The sequence below is a fragment of the Lonchura striata genome, chromosome 1 (genome assembly GCF_050655825.1).
Source record: "Lonchura striata isolate lonStrDom1 chromosome 1, ASM5065582v1, whole genome shotgun sequence".
Classification (NCBI taxonomy): domain Eukaryota; kingdom Metazoa; phylum Chordata; class Aves; order Passeriformes; family Estrildidae; genus Lonchura; species Lonchura striata.
Genome location: NC_140703.1, coordinates 78,382,239 through 78,402,422, shown reverse-complemented (window position 1 = coordinate 78,402,422; position 20,184 = coordinate 78,382,239). Strand labels below are relative to the sequence as shown.

Genomic DNA, 20,184 nt, shown 5'->3' with positions numbered 1-20,184 from the left:
GGACATGACAGTGACCAGATGCCAACTGGATGCAACACCACTGCTCTCTGGGCCAGGCCATCCAGCCAGTTCTTAACCCAGAGAAGAGTGCACCTGTCCAAGCTGTGAACTGCCAGCTTTTCCAGGAGAGTGCTGTAGTAGATGTTGCTGAAGACTTTGCTGAAGTCCAGTAGGCAATATCCACACCTACTAGGCAGGTCACCCGGTAATAAAAGAATCGGGTTAGTCAGGCAGGACCTACCTTTCCTAAACCCATGCTGGCTGCATCTGATTTATTCATTGTTCTGTATGTGATCACACATTGCCAGGCGCTGAGGTTGGGCTAACCTGCCTGTAGCTCCCCAGATCCTCCTTCTGGCATTGATTATCATGACAAGATCTTGAACCTGTTAAGCTGATTTCTTACTGTCATATCACACTGATAAGTAAAATTTATTTTTTTGAATGTCTGTGGTTTGTTAAAATGTATTTATTTGAAAAAAAAAGTATGAGATGGAGGTTATGAAGGACCCTAAAGTGATGAGGGGCCCTCATGCATAGTCTTGAAGTATGTTACAGGGTTTGTAGATGTAGCTTCTGTTCTTGTACTACCCATCTATTTTTAATATATTCTGAACATTAGTAGAAAATGTATTTTGAAGGTGTACAAAAAGGATATTTCTAAAAGGGTGGGATCCAAATTTTATGTCAAATTTATATTCAAAACTAGAAGATTAATTATAGAACAGTAATTGAAAGGACTTTGTGCTTCAGAAAGATTCTAGGTGGCATCTTACAGCTCATACACACAAACCCATCTTTATTGGTTTTTTCCAGCTGTGTGGTGCTCTACTTGTGGTGTTGCATGAATCTTAAGAATACCTGAGCTACTAGTTGACTGTAGTCTTTGTATTATGCTGAAGAGGGTTGTCATGCCTTTTCTTTATAGTTCTCTACCTACATATGTGAATCATTATCTATGGTTTATATCTGAATTTGAACTTGTTGGCCAGAGTCTATTCTGTTCAGTTTGTACAGTGCCTAGCACAATCAGATTCTTGCTCTTGACCATCACTTGAAATGTTAAATAGCATTAATATACTAATGACTTTACAGAAATTTGGTACCATGAGAATTTTTGTTCTTATTCTTGTGAGAGGGTATTTGTTAAAGTTACCTTCTTTTTATATATAAGCAAAATGTAATAACCTGCTAAAAACCTTAGCCACTGTATTTACCAAAAAGATGTTACTAATATGTTTTTAACTGTTTTTTTTTTCTTTGTAGTGTCCATTTTGTGAAAAGGCTTTTGTGACCTCTTCCTTTTTACAAAGTCACATTCAAAGGCGTCACCCAGAAGAGTCTGAGATTGGTAGGTACTTTAATGTTATCCAAAAAATTGAGAGAGGTGGTTTAGAAAAGTGTAAATACAGTGAGGATGTGCAGTCCATGATTTTGTGTAACTTGGAAGAAAAGTTTTTACTTTTACTTTTTTTAGGTTGTAGATCTCAGTTTGTGTAAATGCAAGTGCCACTGACAGATACAATGTATTGGGCAACATATGTTTCAGTCTCTGGAAAATAGTTCACAAACACCTGTGTGCCATATTCACAGCATCTTTTCAAACTAGTGTTTCTGTTGAATACTTTAGTCAGTAGCACAGTTCGGAGCACAGTTTCTCTTTAAGCATGTATGTTATGGAGGCATGGGTAAAATGAACAAGCTGCATTAAGGAAAATAAATTTTGCAAATATATAATAATTGTTAATACAAAAATAGTCCACCCCACCTGAAATCAGTTTGAATAGGATCAGGCTCTCCTGAACTGACTATAAAATGTAGTGAGAAAGAGAAACTTATAAGAACAGTCCAACTTCATCTATCTATGATACTCAACGTTGCTTTACCACTGAGTTGCATACTTTTTTCTCTCTTCACTAAAAACTGTTTAGTTTGAAAAGCAATGATCTCAAAGTTTCTTTCATTCATACCTAATTTCCCTCCTTCCTGCTAGGCTGCATGCTTATGATTTATTGCTAAGGACTAGCAAGTATTGACAAGTAACAGTGGTTAGAAACAAGTTAGGAACAAAGGAGTGTTTGGGAGGAGAAAAAGTGGGAAGAATCTAATGAGGTCTGAAGTGTAGCTTGTCAGGCAAATGAAACAGCAGCAAGAGTGAGAGGGGTCTGAATAAGCAGCTGAGGAAGTGTGAATATATTAGAAGGAGAAAGAAGCACTTGTGTGCCTTATACTTGATAAAAATGATGATAGTATAAGATGCTGCAGAAACAGTTAAAGCCATTGTCGTACAAAAGGATTAGCCTGAAATGGCTCTATGGGGAAAATATCCCATGCAGTTACTTCTGAAATAATATTCAGATTCACAGATGATGGGCAAGTAAATAACTGGTAAATTGATAAAATCTTTAACAGTTGAATATTATTGTGATTTTTGCATATTTTAACATTTTTGTTTGATATTCCCCCCAATTCTTTCCACACAGATAATTTGCTGTATTCCAACTGGACTCCTTACAAAAGTCATTTAGAATAAACTTAAACTAAGAGATTGAATAACTGAGGTTCACTTTGTCCTTCATGTATCCTCTTTATCAGTCTGCGTTGCTTAGATTCCTTTAAAATTAGGTTATAGAATATTTTTCATGTAAATATTTCGTGAACTATCTGATATGTCAGTGGTACAAGTATTTGAGCGTAAGTTAGCAGTCCAGAGAATATATGTATTTAAAAGCATCTATAGAGAATCGTAGTAGTGGGAAGGCAAATGGTCTAAGAAAGTCACACTTTGTGAAAAGTGTGTAACACTTTCAGAAAGTAACACTTCGTGTTACTCAAACACTAGAAATGTATTTGCAGTAAGTATTACAGTTCTAGAAATTGCAATAAACCTTTTTAAAATCTGTGTTTCTTTCAAACAGAACAGAAGAAGAAAGGAAATATAGAAAAATTGAAGGATGAGATTGAAAAACTGAAGGAGCAGTTGCAGCTCACCAAGTCCCAGTTAGAGTTTGAACAACAGGCTAATTTGGCCAGGTTGTCTAAGGTAGTACTAAGTAATGTGAATGTCTCAAAAGAATTAGCACTTTGAACTGTGTTCACTCAGCCCACAGAAGTATTTTATTTCCCAAAGTTGAACACTTTCAAGATTCAGCTGGGTAAGGTCCTGTGCCACCTTGTCTAGTTTGTGCTGTTGTCAAGAAAGGCTGGACCAGATTATCCTGGAGGATAATCCAACCTGATCCTTCCAACCTGACAGTCTGTGATGGATGATTATTTTCTTCCTTTGTTTTCAGAGGAAACCCTGATCATCTGTAAAACATGGAGTGTTGTTTTCCATGAATTCAGCTTCAGACTTCTCTTTCTTCAGTCCTTTTGTTTCCCCTTTCTTGGAAGTGTTCAGCTTCCATTTTCAAAAATCCTGAATGATCAAATCAAAAGCTGGTAGAGTTTCACTTTGAAGTGCAGGCACTGTCAGAAAAATGGCTTTATGTGGACATGTGGAAAATATTCTACTCATTCATTCTGTGCCTAGCTTTTGAGAAATACATCTATAACATATTTCTCCTGCCCCTGAAGCATTGTTTTGTTTATGAGGTGGAACTTGGAGTATTCATAACAGTGCAGTGTAGATTTTTTGGTGCCTTAGGGCCTCTTTTGAAGTCACTTGTCTTAGCTGAGACTCCTAACTGCAAGAGGACTACCTGAAATGTCCTGAAGCTACAGTCTGCAGTGTTACACAACAAGAAGCTTTCAAAACTTCTCTGTTTTATGTCAGGGAAGATAGAAGTGTGTGGTGTGACTGTTTATGGTTTGTCTGCCATGACTGACATCCACTGTCAATTCAGGTGGCACAATGTTACTGTCTTCTGATTGAAAGAGCAGAAGATCTTATCCTTGATTGAAGGATACAGATGATCCCAGTCTTCCTAGTTGTACAATGATTGCATGTTATAGAGAACAAATTCAGAGCGAATGCTGTGATGGAAAAATGTTGGTGTTTCCTAAAAGATTTGTATGTCCTAGGCAGTGAAATGCAGGACTTTAAACAATTTGAGAACCATATAAAAATTCATCACTGTGTAGTGGAATGGTTGAAGTAATCTAATGATGAAGCAGGGTAAATGCATATAGGGATAAAATAGGTCTAATTTAATCTATGAAACAATGGATTCTGAGTTGAGTGCTGTTACTGCAGGGCAAGATCTTAAGTTTGTGATACGTAGCCCTGGGGAAATGCTTTTTGATGACATAGGATTTCCCAAATATTGAAAGTCACTGCATTCCACATGTAGTTTGGGAGCTTGAATTTGCATTGAATGTGAGGAAAAATAACAAATAATTTATTTTTTTTTAATTTCAGGAATGTGAGCAGCAAAAAGCAAAAGAAGAAGCATTTCTACAATTATTTCATAAATGGAAAGATGAAGAAAGAGAAAAATTTGCTGATCAAATAGAAAAAGTGAAAGATACGTTTACAAAAGAGCTTAAGGACTTACATTCAAGAAATTCAACCTTAGAAAATGTAAGCAACTTAAATTTTCTAACATTTTAAAGCATGAATCCCTTACAATAGATGGCAGTGAACTTCACATATTTGAAATATGATATAGTCACTGTAAAGTTCTTGCTATAGAACTCTTGAAAATAATGATTGAATGGTAGCTATAATTGTATCCTTGTATACAGGTATTTTATTAACATAATTTCAGGTTGCCTTTTTTTTTTATTTAAAGTATTGCTTTGTATGAATGAATGATCACTTCAGCAGTTATGTCAGTTTTTTCTGTATTCCTTAGCCTTTGAATGCCCGTTTATAGGTTAGCAGTTATTGTGGTTGCTGCATGTCAGATATCCTTATGTTAATATTTTCATAAGTGGTGTGGAAGACACTAACCTCTGCATTACAGTCCTGACAGAATTTGTTTGTTTTCAATACATGCTTTGGAAATGCTCACTAACAAGAGAATCATAAAAGTTTGGCTGAGTCAGAAAACAAATGTGCATGACATTACCAGAGCAGCTTATATTTTGTAGCTGCTAAGTCATGTGTACTTTTACAAGTCATATTTATTTTAGATGTAGATATTATTAATGATGTGAAATTTGATAAATGCTGACCTCACAAGAAATGGGAGAAGTATCTGATGCAATCTCTGCATAACTGTGTTGAAAGAAAATTTTGTATTCTTCCTCTCTCCTATTAGCAACTGTTAGAATTGCAGAAGTCCAATATGCAACAAAAATCCAATTTAGGAATACTGAAAGACAGCTATGAATTTTCAGAGGAGAAACCTCATAATCTTCACAAACATCCATATGTAGTTAGACTTCTGGAAAAACAGGTAACATTGTAACTTAATGTATTGTTTGACAGATTATTGCTTGCTTTTGATTTTTCTTCATCTCTGAGTATGATATGAAATCCCTAAGTAAAATTTTCATTATTCTTAATGCCAAAAATAGCTGGTTTTAAAGATTTAATACTATTTAATACTATCCATATAATGACAGACAAGGATTTATTTTCTTTATCTTTTATAAGTAAAGTAATTGTTGCTTATTTATTGATATGATCTTATTCTTTATGATTAAATATATCTGTCTTTTCCAAATCTGATGGCAGTTCAATTCTAGAAGGCTCTAATAAAGCATTTATGTTTATGAAGAATTAGAATATTCCATTTCTCAAAATGAAAAAGAAAATTAGGAAACTTTCTGACAGGATTTTCCAACCTGTGCCTTTTGTTTTCATTCACGGTTTTTGGGATGTGAAAGCCTTTGTTTACTGCAGGTATTATACAGAAGTTTGGTCACTTCTGCACAAAGATGTGCCAAACTTAAGTTTTGCTTTATGTTTTTTTTTTTTTTAATTTCATCAAAGAAAATTGGCTTCACTCTAAAACTCATATGTTAATTCTGGGGTTTTGTCATTATTATGCAAAATACATTGTTAATGAGTGCTCAAAATTACATTTTTAGAGGGGAAAACCCCTGCTCTTACTACTTTTTTTTGTTAATACACACAGATGTATCAAAATGCTTATGTATTTCTCACTCACAGTGACTGCATATACAAATCAAAGAGAAAATACAGTTTCTGGAGTGATTGGTAAGAAAACCACACTCAGGTGTATAAATCAACTGTTCTAGGCATTAAATACTGGGTTACTCAAATTTCATCAAATCTGCCATCTTTTTGGTATTTATGCTTCATTTAGAAAAATGAAGCTTCATGTATCAAACTAAATGCTCATGAGCTATTAACAACAAACAAAGCTGCATATATCAAACTAAATGTGTTGTTAACAAGAATTAACATGCATTTCCTCTATGCAGGAAGAAAAGTGGGTGTCTTGTATGCAAGCCAAGGTTCAAACCCACGAGGCAGAAACATCCCTAGTAAGTGGCACAACAAACCACTTACACCTAGGAGACATTTTTTTAATTTACTCTTTCAGTAGTTCTTGATATGTTTTAGTACATCTGCCAGATGTCAAGAGTTTATAAGAGTGTGTCCTCTTAGCTGTATTTGTCATCTCTGTGTTTCTGTTATAGTAGGATCTTGGTGTTTCAGTTAAGGCCAGGGTTGAAAATGAATTTATCATTTCATAATCTGATGGCAAGCTGAAGCTGTATTTGTCTTTTGAAGAGCTTACAGCTGGTTCTGTGAGCACTATATTATACAGTATTTTCTGTTATGTGGTTGAATAGTTGATATATGACTTGCCAACATGTAGCTTTCATCTATCCTGTACCTGCTGCTACTATGGACCTATGGCATATGTCTCAGTCTTTTTTTTTCTCCTTACTACCACTTCTCTATTGCTTTTTCTGTTGTAGCTTTCTAATGCAGAATCTGCTCAGCTTTTCCAGGAGAAAATACCATGGCATTTTATTTTGCATCAGTTTATATATTTTACTATAAAAGCTTTATTCCTCAGATTTCTTTTTACATCTGCATTTCTTTTTAATCTCTTTCCTGCTTTGTTTTTCTTGCTTCTTTTCCTTACATTTTTCTTTCATCTGCGTGACCATGTAAGAGCTGAGCAGATCATAGTGGTTCTCCTCCTCTGGCAAGAAAACATTGGGGATGAACCATGGAACAGTCCCCAAAAAGGATGTAGTTAAAGATACACCCACATACAGTGCAAGAATAGAATAAGGGAGAGCTAATGTAAGTATTACTTTTGGGATGGTGCACCTGTATAATGTTCCCTTTCTTCCACATTTGGAGGTAATATACTAGGTTTATTATACAGATTCACATATCACCTCCTTAAAGTATCATTGCTGGATACTGTTTATAATTAACACATTTTTATAGATCTATACACTTTTCCCTGCAATCTTATTTTTAGGCAATCTCAGCAATGTGTTTATATGTCCTTTTCTTTATATTGAAATTTAGGTAGTTTTCCTTGTGTAATTCAAAAGTGATCCAGACAACTGTTCTATGTTAAATACAAGTCCAAGGGAAGTCACAAAAGACATCAGGTTTTTGCTGAGGAAAAAAAAAAAAGTTAAAAGTATCTAAGTATGACGCTTGTTTAGACTTTATAGCATTAAAATATTTTGTATAGTGTTAATATGATGTTACTTTTCTTCTTGCTTTCTAGCTGCGGTCAGAGATTGAGAACACCAAAACATCAGCAAGAGAAGACCTGAACAGAAATAACATGTTTTACAGGAAGAGGATAGAAGAATTAGAGCAGAGGCTTCAGGACCAGACTGATCTGATTATGAGTCAGAAGAAGCAGGTCTGTTTTGTGAAAGGCCCTGTTTCAGAGAGCACAGGATACAGAGAGACACTATACTAGCATTTGGGTTTTGATATTTCTCTGACTGTATGTTTAATAATTACAGTCTGTAATAGTATTGCTGGAGTGTTTTGGTTGCACTTTGGAAATTATGTTGGTAAATAAGAATAGATCTGGAAAGGAGACAGAGGAATGTAGAAGAGGAATTAAAACACATTTGATAAAGAAAGGCTTAATAAACCAAAAAGTTTTGATAGTGAAAATGATTTAATCATAACAGAATCTAGTGTTTGAAATCTGAAAATACATTACTTCTCACACTAAAAATAAAGAATCATATTCATTACTGTGACAATAATTATTTAAAATATGTAAAATATAACAAGACCAAGTATCAGATTGACCACCTGAGATGGGGTAACCCTGGTTATACCCATATATTGGGGAACAAGAGGCTGGAGAGATGTCCTGCAGAAAGAGATCTCGGGGTTTGAGGTGATGTCAAGTTGAATGTGCTCAGCAGTGCCCTGGCAGCCACAAGGGCTAGCTATGTCCTAGGGTGCATCAGGCACAGCATCTCCAGCTGCTTGAGGGAGGGGATTGTCTTGCTCTGCCCTGTGCTGACTCATCTCGAGTCCTGTGTGCACCTTTTGGGTGCCTCAGTATAAGAAGGGCACCAGACTATTTCAGTGCATACAGAGGAGGGCAGGTAAGATGATCAAAGGTCTTGAGGGCATTTTAGGAGGAGCAGCTGTTGTTACTTGGCTTGTTCAGCTTGGAGAAAAGAAGGCTGAGAGGTGATCACAGCCTCAAGGGGGGCAGTGGAGGAGGAGGTGCTGATCTCTGGTGATCAGTGGTAGGACACAAGGAAACGGAATGAAACAAGGGAAGTTCAGATTGGGCATTAGGAAAGGGTTCTTCACCCTGAGGGTGGTTGGGCACTGAAACATGGTCTCTAGGGAAGTGATCATGGCACTAAGCCTGTCAGAGTTCTTGGCATGTCTGGACAATGCTCTTAGGTTTAAATTTTAGGTAGTCCAATGAGGGAATTGGACTTGATACTTGTAGGTCCCATCCAGTGTGATTTTATGATTTTATGTTTGGAAATGAATTGTTTTTGCCTAAAATAAGGTTTTATTGAAACATAACTGTAGATTTTTAGAGGCGATTGTGGGGAAATATCTGGGTAGTCTGGGGTTTAGACTATGGCATGATTATGTGGCCTATTCCTCTATTAGATGGTGCATTCTTTGTAAATCTGATTTTACATATTTTGCTTGAGATTAATGTTAAACCTATACTTGAATGCTTAAAGAATGGAAAGACAAATAATAGCTTTTACATCTCCACCTTCACAAATTTTATGGCTGGAGAAATGAAGGACTTAATCATAGATTAATTTCCTTCAATAAAGTGACCTTTGGAGAGATAACAATATGACCACAGATGTATAATAGGTTCAGAGGACTCCAAGTTTAGTGTTCTTGAAATACAGTTGTGCAGGCTTGAGAAACTGCTAACACTTTTGCAGAATCCAAACTTAATGGACAATGAATAGAGGCACTACTGGGTATAACCAAACTGATAAATAAAAGAGGATCAGGGTTCAATATCTTGTGCCAGATCCATCTGACAGTGGCTATGTGTTTGAATGAATCGTATTCTTCTTCTCTTTGGGGAATTGGAGTGCAGAACATTGTTTTAATGATATAAGAGTCTCAAGTTTCCTGTTTTCTTTAGATCACATTACAGACAGCATGTTTCCTTTACTCTGTCAGTTCAGTGCTTGTCGTGGGGTGTCAAATAGACAAACCTGTAAAGCACAGAGGAGAACTCTTCATGCATTTAAGATCAATGTGTAATTAAACACTCCAGTGTTTCCTTGTAGTGGAAGCTAGGCTTGCAAAATGGAACATGTGGCCCATAAGTCTGCTCTCATTTAACTTTATAACTTGCAATAACAGAACGTACAAAGCATGAGTATATATTAAGAGAACACAAAAGCATTCATTAAGCATAAACAAAATATATATCCGGCACAGAAGTAGTATTTTTCTCCCCAAATCATAACCACGAATTTATCTTATGGAATAGTACTGAAACTAGGTATTTCATGCTAAATGTTAATTTTACATATTGATCCTTTACATTTGTATCCATGTATCTGTGTTTTCTCCTTTAGATAAGAGAACTGTCCACAAAACCAACTCCAAATGTTAAAACTTATGATGGTAAGTACAAACTGTAGGAAGAAACAGACTTAGTTTCTGATTTCTGTAGCCTGGCTGAAACAAATATAGACATCAACTTGACTAACAAAATGCTGAAATAAAATCAGTACTGGAAATGTATTTGTTTTTCGCAGGGTACCTACCTGTGTCCGTGCCACAATTTACAAAAATCATGTTCTGTAGCTATAAAGACTTCTAATGTACAAAGTTGATTGCTTGAATAGTGAAGAGGTGTGAAATAGAACAACTTTATTTTGTGTTACGTAAAAAACTTCCAGATTTGCTGTATGAAGTATAATTTTAATCCTTTTTTTTCATGCTTAACTGTCCTCAGGCTGCAGAACTCACAAAAGGGAAAATATTGAGAGTAGACAAAACTGATTAACTTGTCAGTTAAGACACAGATCTTCAAAGAATATTAAGAGCTCTTATATTTTTATCTGTGCAATACTTTAATATCTGAAGTCTACTACAAATAACTAAACCTGATAATTGTGTTTCAGGTTATTGTTCTACACTACAAACACCCATCTAGTTAATGCTGCAGTTGCAGTGACTTGAAGCAAGTTTATTGCAGTAGGTGATGGCAGATGAATTAACACTGATCCCAGTTTGGAAACTATTTTGCTGTATTAAAAAGACACTGGCTTGAACTGAGTCAAAGAGCAGGGAGTAAGTTTAGTTTGAGGAAAGCCTAGTAAGAGCATGGCCATGTGGCTTTTCAGCTGTTGCTGGTCATATTCATTCACACTGAAGCACAGACAAGTAAAAGTCCATGGCACACAGACAGATTTGCTCCTAGTCCTGAGCTGATCTGAGGAATGTAGGACTGAAGTGCTAATGCACTCCAAGGCTACACCCTATACATGATCTATAGGTGTATGAGGGTTTGCTTCTGCATTGATGTCACCTGTGGATGCTGCATATCCTCTCTGGCGAATAAAACCCCTGGTCAGTCTGGTGTTCACTAAGTAGCTTTGGGCCAAGACTTCTTCCCTGTGACACAAAGGCAGCATGCACTCAAGACCAAAAAACTGATCATATTCTAGTCCAGTGATGATTTAGATAGCAGTGTCTTTTCCTGATTGTAGAAGTGTTAAAAATGCTAAGCATACATAGAGATGTACTTTTATGTTGTGAAGGAATGGTTTTTACATTTGTAACTGTTTTGTTTATTTTTTGCCCATCGATGTAAAAAAATAACTAATTATAAATATAATTAAATATTGCTATATTTAAGGATCTCTATTTTTCTACTACTGTTTACAATAATACAATTTTATTACTTTTTTACTATTATGTTATTTTAGTGAACACTCCTGTAGAGCGTCTTCAAGAACATAAACCAAGTCCATCAGTTCCCCCATATGGTAAGTATTTTTGCTAGGTCCAGATCCAGTATTTTCAAATCTAACCCTTGCTTTTCTCAGATATATTGTTTGTCAAATCATAGGTCTAAGAGTAGTTATATTGAAAGAATATAATTCCTATGTCAAAGTTGAGAATTTCGATGAAATAATTATAGGGATGCACTACTGAGGAGAATAAATAAAAAACAAATTAAAATAATTTGAGCGTATTTTCTAGAATAGTTATGTTATTGAATCACTTAGATGAAATTTATTGAGGAACAAATTTGTGTTTTCTAATGGAAAATATGCTTATACTGGATAGGTACATTATATGCATATACTGGATAAGTACATGCATCTACTGGAATTTATATAGGGAAAGATATGGAGATGTTTGTTTAGAAGACTTGAAATACTGTATTTTCCATGTGACTTCAAATGGAAAGGAGCAAAATTACAGAAGAAGTAATCAAAATAGACAATTATCCTGTCATAGTTCTTCAGAGTATACCTATGCTTACATATAGATCATTGTTTAGGTATTTTAACTTGTGTCATTGTGGGATACTTTAGAAGGGGAGCAGGGCAAGGGAGCTCTATTTACATTGTTTTGTACTTTATGAAAATAGTTTTGTTTTTTAATCAGTATGCAAATTATTGAAGAGATTTGTTACCATGCTAATAATCCGTGATCAACTAATTCTTTATTTTCCTTTTAAGTAGTGAAGTAATGAAAAACAAGCAAGCAAAATGTTTCAAAACAGTTTATTGATTTGAATTATGAATTATAGTTAAATAATGGGTTTTTCTAATTATTTTTCTTAGTTTTTAAACCTGTCACAGGGAGACTAAATGGAATTTGTCTGTGAAAAATGTAGATAATTTTTCTTTTTCATCAAATACAAAGTTCTGAAAATGCTTCTGTGGAGAAAGGGCATTATGTATCAAGCTTTCAATAACTTGATGAGGAATGAAAAGCTCATGTAGTGTTAATTTTAAACTATTTGTTATGACAAGAATCATTTAAAAAAGGAAAAGATTGTATTATTGCTAATTATTCTATGGCAACATTATTTGAATAATACAGAGATTTCTTTCTAAACTATGCAAGGTTTAGTAGTTCATTGCTTGTAGCTTTCTAAGTTAAACTGTATGGATTAATGTTGTGTAGACAAAAGTAGTAGTATATGAAGTACAGAGAATTAGGAATAGCATTTGGAACAATTAATTCTTTTTCATTTAAGCCAGCCTCATTACACCAAAACAGTAGTTCTAGTTCTGGCTAAGAAGTCTCATAGCATGTAGTTTAGCAATTGCCCTGAATTTAATATGTAAGTTTTATGAAGATTATTGCTGCTAAGGACTTACTCTCCAGGCTTGTCAAGCATTAGTTACTTGGTACATTTGCTTTCATTTGTACTGGGGACAGAAACAGTCCTGTGAACATTAGTATTTTTTGTACTGTGACAATTTAAATCAGCTCATTCAGATATTTTATAATTTCTTGCTGCTTCAAATAGGAAATTGTGACATCTTGTGAAACTTCTCAATATAGAAGAGGCTATTCCTGCCATTGATACACAAAAGATTCACCATCAGTTTATTATGAAACCTCAAAGAAGGTGTTCCCTTCAGTTTCCTTTGCTGATTACTATTTTATTTATCTCTGCAGGTCTCTCTGTCCTGTCCCCTTTCTTCCCTTCTGGATTGTTTTTTAAACTTGCCTTACCTAATTTCTGGAGGTTAGCAGAAGTTATGGTGTCTTTCCCGAAGTTTTCAGGACTCCTCAAGGGATTGACTTACTGAATTAAGACATCATGGCTGCATCTCATGCCTTTATGAAAAGGAAAGCACTTCCTGGTAACTTCTGTAGAAAAAGATATTTAGCACAGATCATCTTAAAATTGCCTGCATATAATATATCTTCATTTTTTAAAATTAATTCTAGAAAAGGCTCTCTAATGTGAACTTAAGTGGCTTTTCAAAGCCACTCAGAAGCTTTTTCATCCCAGTATTCATTCTGCACATCTTTAATTTCTATTATGAAAAGATACCCAAGTTGCAAATGTGAGTAATCCTAGGTGTAAAGTAGGAGAATGACTATGTTAGGTCTGGTGATTTTGTGTTAATATTCCTGACTTCTTGTGAGAGCTAGTAGAACTCCTTGAATGCTGTCCTGGCAGAACATTCTTCTGTCCATTTCTGAGCTACCTGTAGGGTTTTGTGCAGATATAACTTAGGTCTTACTTTCAAAGATTACTTCAGTCTCACAAAAAGGCAACAGATAATTGCAATTTATTTTTCTGAATAATATTTTAAAATTAGGCTTTGGCTTCTATATTACTCTTGAAATGCTGATACTTGTTCAATATTTAGTGGCTTTTAGGTCAATAATAATAGGTGGAATTGAAGACAGTAGTTAAAAAGCAAAGCTACCCATTAGATTGTTCATTAAAACCTATGTATCAGTCTACAAACATGATGTGGACACCAGGGCTCACCTATCACTAGGGACATAGCTGAAGCATCTGAGGAAAATTTGGGTTAAGTACTTACTCTTCCTAGACAGTAAGCAGAGAAAAGGGGTGCCTTCAGAGTTTGGTTCAGCTGAACTAAGATCTGAATGCTCTTTGAAGTTGCCTGTGTCTCTTCAATGACTGTAGAAGGAGTCTGAGGTGACTAGGCTCCTAACGTAGAGGCCTCAGGTAAGTGTCAAAAAAAATCACACTTAGGAATATTGGTTTAAAATTAATATTTCTGCTTCTTATGTGTAGTATGTGGCTTTTGATCTATGTGACCTATTGATCAGTTAGGAGAAAAAATATATTAAGTGCATTAATTGAAAAACAATGGTCCAAAGTACAGATATCACAGACTAGGTCTGGCACCTCTTTGTATGTGTAATTTGAGTATAAATTAAAGGAGTATATAATAAGCGTATCCATGGCTTACATTCCTTACACAAATGCAGTAATGCAGTAGTTTAAAAAAACAGATTTTACAGTTTTTCTTAGGTTGTTACACTGCAAGTGCAAAGTGCTTACTTTAGATGAACTACACCATAGATAATTTTATTGCTTCTGTTGGGGCTAAAAGTTTTTTAACATTTCATATTTCAACATAAATAGATGGTATTTCTTCTTTAAATGTTGGCCAGAAGACTGCTTTTCCAATAGTACTGTCAGAATATTGGGATTTTTTTTAACTAGTAGATTAGAACAGACAAAAAATATATGATATACATGAAACATGCACAGCCTGAATCCTTCATTATTGTTCATTATATCTTCCTATTCCACCTGTGTAGAAATTGTCTTCAAATACTCTTTAAAACAGGTACCTTATTGTTTCTTGAAGTATGCTGGGCACATAATTTTTCAGTAGTATAATTATCCACTAAGAAATTAAGGTAACCCGTACTTTTGATACATCTCATCTGTGTCTCCACACATACTAGCTGTCAGAAGAGATAGTCTGGAAGATATGGGATGATAGACACACGTCTGCGGACCTTAATGATGGCTAGAATTAATATGTGATGATCAGATGGCCAGAAGAAGCGCATCTCTGGTAAACATAAGGAGAGGACTCCCTAAGGGGGGTCATCTCCACACCTGTCTATAAACCAGAGTAATGTTTTTTCTTAAGTGTGATTCCAATGTGATGTTTAATAGATATCTCTTAGAATATGTGTACAGTGAAGAGAAAGAAAAGGCTTGTTTATGTAAGGGGAGTTGGTGCTTTCAGGTGTTGCACTCCCTCCTGCCTTAGCATTTGATCTCTTCTGTTACCATGCAGTGAACAACAGTATTAATAAAAACAGTAATGCATTTTGGGTCTGCTCTTGCAACTGTTCTTTGTAATTCCTGGTTTTTCATTTCCTCTGTTTCTGGTACAGTGAGGAAGAGAAGCATATACCTTTATGTCTGATCAGCAGACCATTTTCAGGTCTGAGTTCTGGGGACTGGGATTTTCCTGTTACATTAAGTCACTTGGCAAGGACTTGTGCAGGGATGAGTCAGCCCCTTTAAGCAGAGAGCATTTGAGTAAAGTACAGGTAAAACAAGCATAGATTAAATCCAACTACACAGCAACTGCCTTACCAATTGATAAGTCCAGCCAAGAAATTCAGAGGCTTCACTGCCCATGCAGCTTAATTAAATCCTCCCAGAACATTTAATCTATGCTTCAGGCTCTGTCCTTTTAAACAGACACATTTCAGGCTTTTGGGAATGATTCCAAACTGTGTCTGAACACTGTTCTGGAGGATCTTAGTTGGTGAAGGGCAGCAGTGTGCCAGGAGCAGTAATGTGGAGGATCATGTTCCAGTGCCCAGGAATGCTCTGGCCACTGGTAAATTTTACAGCATTAGAGACTGAAAGACCAGATGTTGTGGAAGATAGATAAATATGATTATCCATAAATAATACAGCCAGGATGAGAACAGTTCTCCCAGCTAGCCGGACAACGCCCCTGCCTACGGATGGGTCCTGGGGTCAAGTGGACTGTTCCATCTCACCCCCCAAAGATGTATGGCTCACCCCGCACCTCTGTCCCTCCCCTAAAACATCAAGTACCTGTAACCCCATTGGCCATGCCTTGTTCCAGCCCACCTTGAAGCTCCTTGAAAAGGGGGCTTCCAGGGGCTGCACGGTCTCTAGGAACTTCCTCCCTCTCTTGGAACTCCCTCCCCTCTCTTGGAACTCCCCCTCTCCTTGAGCATCCTTTTGTCTCTCCCCTCCACCATCCTCTCAAGCCCTGCCACGTGCTGCGTCTGGGAGCACGAGGCAGGACCTTTCTGCATCCCCAATAAACCTCATTCCCCAAGAGCAGCCTTGAGAGATCTCTCATCTCCATTCACCCAAACTGCCATGGATAGGCAGCAATTTTCTACAACCAGAAGCCCATTTGTCTCTCAGAGTTTTGCTTTTAAATATTTTCCTAAGATAATCTTGATATTTGCATCTTGTTAATGACTTGTGAAAGTATAAGAAGCATTTTTTTAAAACTTCTTATTTAGCGCAAGTTCTGTGGGAGCAGATCTTAAGTCTGATAGTTGGCTTGGAAAAGCAGGTGAGAGGCTGAATATCACCACAGGCATGGAAAGCATGAAGAGACCAGCTCCCATACACAAGCATTTATGCCACCAGATTTAATCTCCTTTACCTGGGGAGTATTGGAGATGTGACAGTGTCACTTAGCCCCAAATGCTTCTTTCACTGTGATTACTTATCACAGTGCATCCATGTTTGTACCTGGTGTACAAGAAATGCCAAAACATCTTCATGCAACATCACTTCCTCCCCTTCTACCCAAAGAGCATAACAACCATTTATAGTGCAAGAGTGTTTTTTGTGAAGGATGGAGATGTAGACCCAAACTATGACTAATAAATTGTTTTCTCTTATAATGCTTGTAGCTGAATGCTGAAAGTAGAGTTTGCATACCTGTTTTTATTGAAAACCCTACAAGACACTGAAGCTCTAGTTTTCATTGAAAGCAATTAATTTGTAGAAGGTGAATATTAACATTTTAAAAAGCTGAATTAGTCTACATATAATAATTTTCAAGTGTGTCTTATAGCTGAAGTTTATAAAGTTGTAAATAAACCGTAGTCTGACTTCATTGTTTGTAAAGCAAATTGTACCTGACAGCCTATAGAATGAAAAATTCAGTGTGTTTAGGAAGCTGTTTGTAGCACAGACACTTCAAGAATTCTTTAAAACACATAATAATATTGAATCTTACTCAATTGGAATGATTGAAGATTTTTTTAATTGATTATTGGGAATTATTTCATATATATATATATGTTAAATCTCTGTCTTGCACATATGGACTCATTAATAACTGAGTAATGACTTAATAACTCTCTGGAATAGTGAGTTAATATATTTTTCCATATATTTTTGAGGTTTACTTTGTCCATTTCACTTGTCTTTTTTAAACTTTTAGTATAAAATTGCACATAAACAATATTTTTAAATACATCTTAAAGAATTACTTCTTATGAGAAATTAACATCAGTATTGATTTATGTAATCCTGGGTGGCCCTGTCATTGTAGATGTCTAAAACTACCCTACCTGGCCTACCTGGTGCCATTCCAGAAGTTGTGTAATGTATCAGTCAAACTTGTACTGATGGCTTAATACTCTGATGTATCTGGATGACACCATACAGCTGTGTTTGGACAACAGAATCACTCCTGAAGTGACTATTGTATTAGGGTCTCCTCTACAAAAATGTACCCCTGAGGCAGTGAAGAGTCATGTTGCACTGGGTTTGTGATGGTTAAGCAGGTTGTCAGCAATCAAGAAAGTTGACATCAGTGTGTTTTTTTTTTTTTTCTTCTGACTTTCCCTCTCTGGACTTTGACCTTTTTCTGTCCTTTTTGTCTGGTGTTCCTGTTCTTCCTATTATTAGAGCAGGCACCCTTGGTGCATATGCTGGAGCCCATAGAGGAGCTTTCAGAAGAGGAAAAAGGTAATGATTGATTCAGCTCAAAATATGCTGGCATGTGTTTCTTGAAAACAAAAAATATTATTTGATACCTACAGTATTTTTCATCGTATTTTAATTGTATTTCATTGTATTTCAATTGAAGAATTATATTTGTATGATTTGGGTGGGATCATTGTTTGTGTCAGTCTCCTGTTTGCTATTGCTTGTAAATACTATGATTTCCTCATCTGAATTCAATGTTTTTATGAAAATCTGGCTAACTTCTTTAAAGCAGGCACATTCCATATGTCTAAAGGGATTTGAACTAAGCAGAGCAAAAATGATGGGGAAAAACCCCTCAGTAGGAAATTTTTGGTGCTGGCACTATTGCAATATGTGCTCACTCCCTTTTTAAACTCTGCATAAGAGGCTAAAGAGTTCAGGTGGAAGGAAGTTGATGGTGGAGGTTGGAGCTGCCAGCTTTCATGAATGCATCACAGATACTTTTACAAGTAATCTGACTTGCACCTACCCATATACAGCCACAGCTCCAGCCAGGGTTGTGCAATTCATAACAAAGTTACATAGCCCAGCACTGGCAGCTGTTGTGCCTCTTCTGAGGAGACCCTGGAGAAGGCCACATTTACAATGACAGAACAGAAAGCACTGGTTCATCCTGCATGATGTTCTTCTCCTGAAGGCAGCTAATAGTACCTTAGGTGAAACACCAAATAGCTGAGTAGCATAAAAATCTCTTCTGTGTGTGAAAATCAAAATCAGTCTTGAACCCTACAGCCAGTGAGTTTGAGTTTCAAAGGAATTATGCTGTTTTGAAAACAAAATAATTGTTTGAATACATCTGTGTGTTGGGAGGTTTCCCCAGGGAAAATCCAGTGACTCTGAACAATTTGAAATAAAGACTGCTCGCATTTTTGCCGTTCCTTCTGCTGTTTCTCTTGCTTGCCATCTTCTGTCTTGATGGATTGTCTTTGTTTCTTCTGCTGTGCCTGAAGGCATGGCCTGAAGTGCAGAAGAGAAAGAGAAAGAATGCAGTCTGAAAAGACAGACCAAGATTTTTTTGGTTTTGATGACGGTCATTTTAAAGGGAGAGTGTGAAAATTCTTGACTCAGAACATCATTTTCTAGGATTACGTAGGAGCTGAGACAGTGGACCTTGTCTCAAAAGTTATATCTAATATTTAGGGATGAATAAGAAAACAATTCCTTAAATAATTGCTCTGGCAAATAGGATTTCGCTTGAGTTAATTAGCAAGAATTAATATTTTCATTAATTAGGATAATGCTGGATAGTCTTGTTACCCTTATTAGTATTTAGTAATTAAGAATTTAAAAATGAATTTAAATGTATCTATTTTATTGTAAGGATTAACATTGGAAAGAGATAGGATTTTCAGAAGGCTTCTGGGAGCCTTCCACTCTAAGACGTCTCATGTATGGCTTTCTGGGAGGGTTTGGTACTGATGGTACCAAATACCAAATGGCATAATGATGGCATAATGCCATCTTGTCCTAAATGGGGATGGTCAGATAGCCCTGTCTTTCTTCAAGACCAATTGTTTGCCTCTTTTAGGACTCAGTTCTCCAGATAAATCAGTTTTAATGTTATCTCTGTCAAGGACTGAGTTGTCCACACAGTTCCCAAAACCAGATGAGATTTCAGCCTCATTATGTCTTCTTCAACATGTATCTATGCCATACACGTATGGCAGCTGGATTCTCTTTCAGTTTTTATTACCTATAGTTCTTTCGAGGACCCAATGGGAAGCCAGTTTCTCAAAACTACCTAATATGTCATTTGTGCGTCTTGAGGCTTTTCCGTCTCCTCTTTAGGATGCTTGTCTTTCCCTTAAAGAAAAGTGAAAAAAGTAAATTGAACTGCTTTCTAATAAGATGTCATTGTTTACAAATAGAAAAAGTGGCACATTTGTTTAAAAATATAATATTGGAAAGTCACAATATGGAATTATGCCCTTCATTCCTGTTCTTCTCTATTGGGTGGTAGATGACTTTGCTGCCTTTTGAAGCATACTGGGAAGAGACAAACTCCTGCCCAAGATTTTCCTGTTACTACAGGGGAGCTGGGAATGTGGTTTATAGCATGCTTTCCTGGGATGTTTTATACCCTTTGCCAGCTTTGCTGACCACTGCCAGACAGAAGCAGCCATCATGGTTCCACAAGTCATTGCTTCATTTACTTCAAGTGGCATTCAGCAGAATTTTGTCTTGCCAGTGACACTTTACAGACAGGCTCTAAATAGGTTTCTTTTGCTTCTTTACTTTCCTGTATGACCCTATGATACTTTGGCCTAACTTGAATGTCAGTCTTCATTTTAGATGGAAGAATCTGTCTAGATGAGTCTTTATTGCTTGCATAAGAGTT

The 20,184-nt window shown here is 36.2% G+C and overlaps 1 protein-coding gene across 3 annotated transcripts in view; it reads left to right on the top strand.

The window, feature by feature from the left end:
• Positions 1–20,184, top strand: part of DZIP1 (DAZ interacting zinc finger protein 1) — a 38,383-nt gene that overhangs the window by 7,123 nt on the left and 11,076 nt on the right. The window contains exons 5-13 of one of the 3 annotated variants that reach the window (XM_021530307.4): positions 1,267–1,351; positions 2,919–3,043; positions 4,361–4,522; positions 5,205–5,342; positions 6,337–6,399; positions 7,617–7,757; positions 9,940–9,988; positions 11,299–11,358; positions 17,766–17,825. In XM_021530307.4, coding sequence (XP_021385982.2) covers positions 1,267–1,351; positions 2,919–3,043; positions 4,361–4,522; positions 5,205–5,342; positions 6,337–6,399; positions 7,617–7,757; positions 9,940–9,988; positions 11,299–11,358; positions 17,766–17,825 — 883 coding nt within the window. The remainder of the gene's footprint in view (positions 1–1,266; positions 1,352–2,918; positions 3,044–4,360; positions 4,523–5,204; positions 5,343–6,336; positions 6,400–7,616; positions 7,758–9,939; positions 9,989–11,298; positions 11,359–17,765; positions 17,826–20,184) is intronic. The other 2 variants (XM_021530309.4, XM_021530308.4) reach the window with 2 other exon arrangements.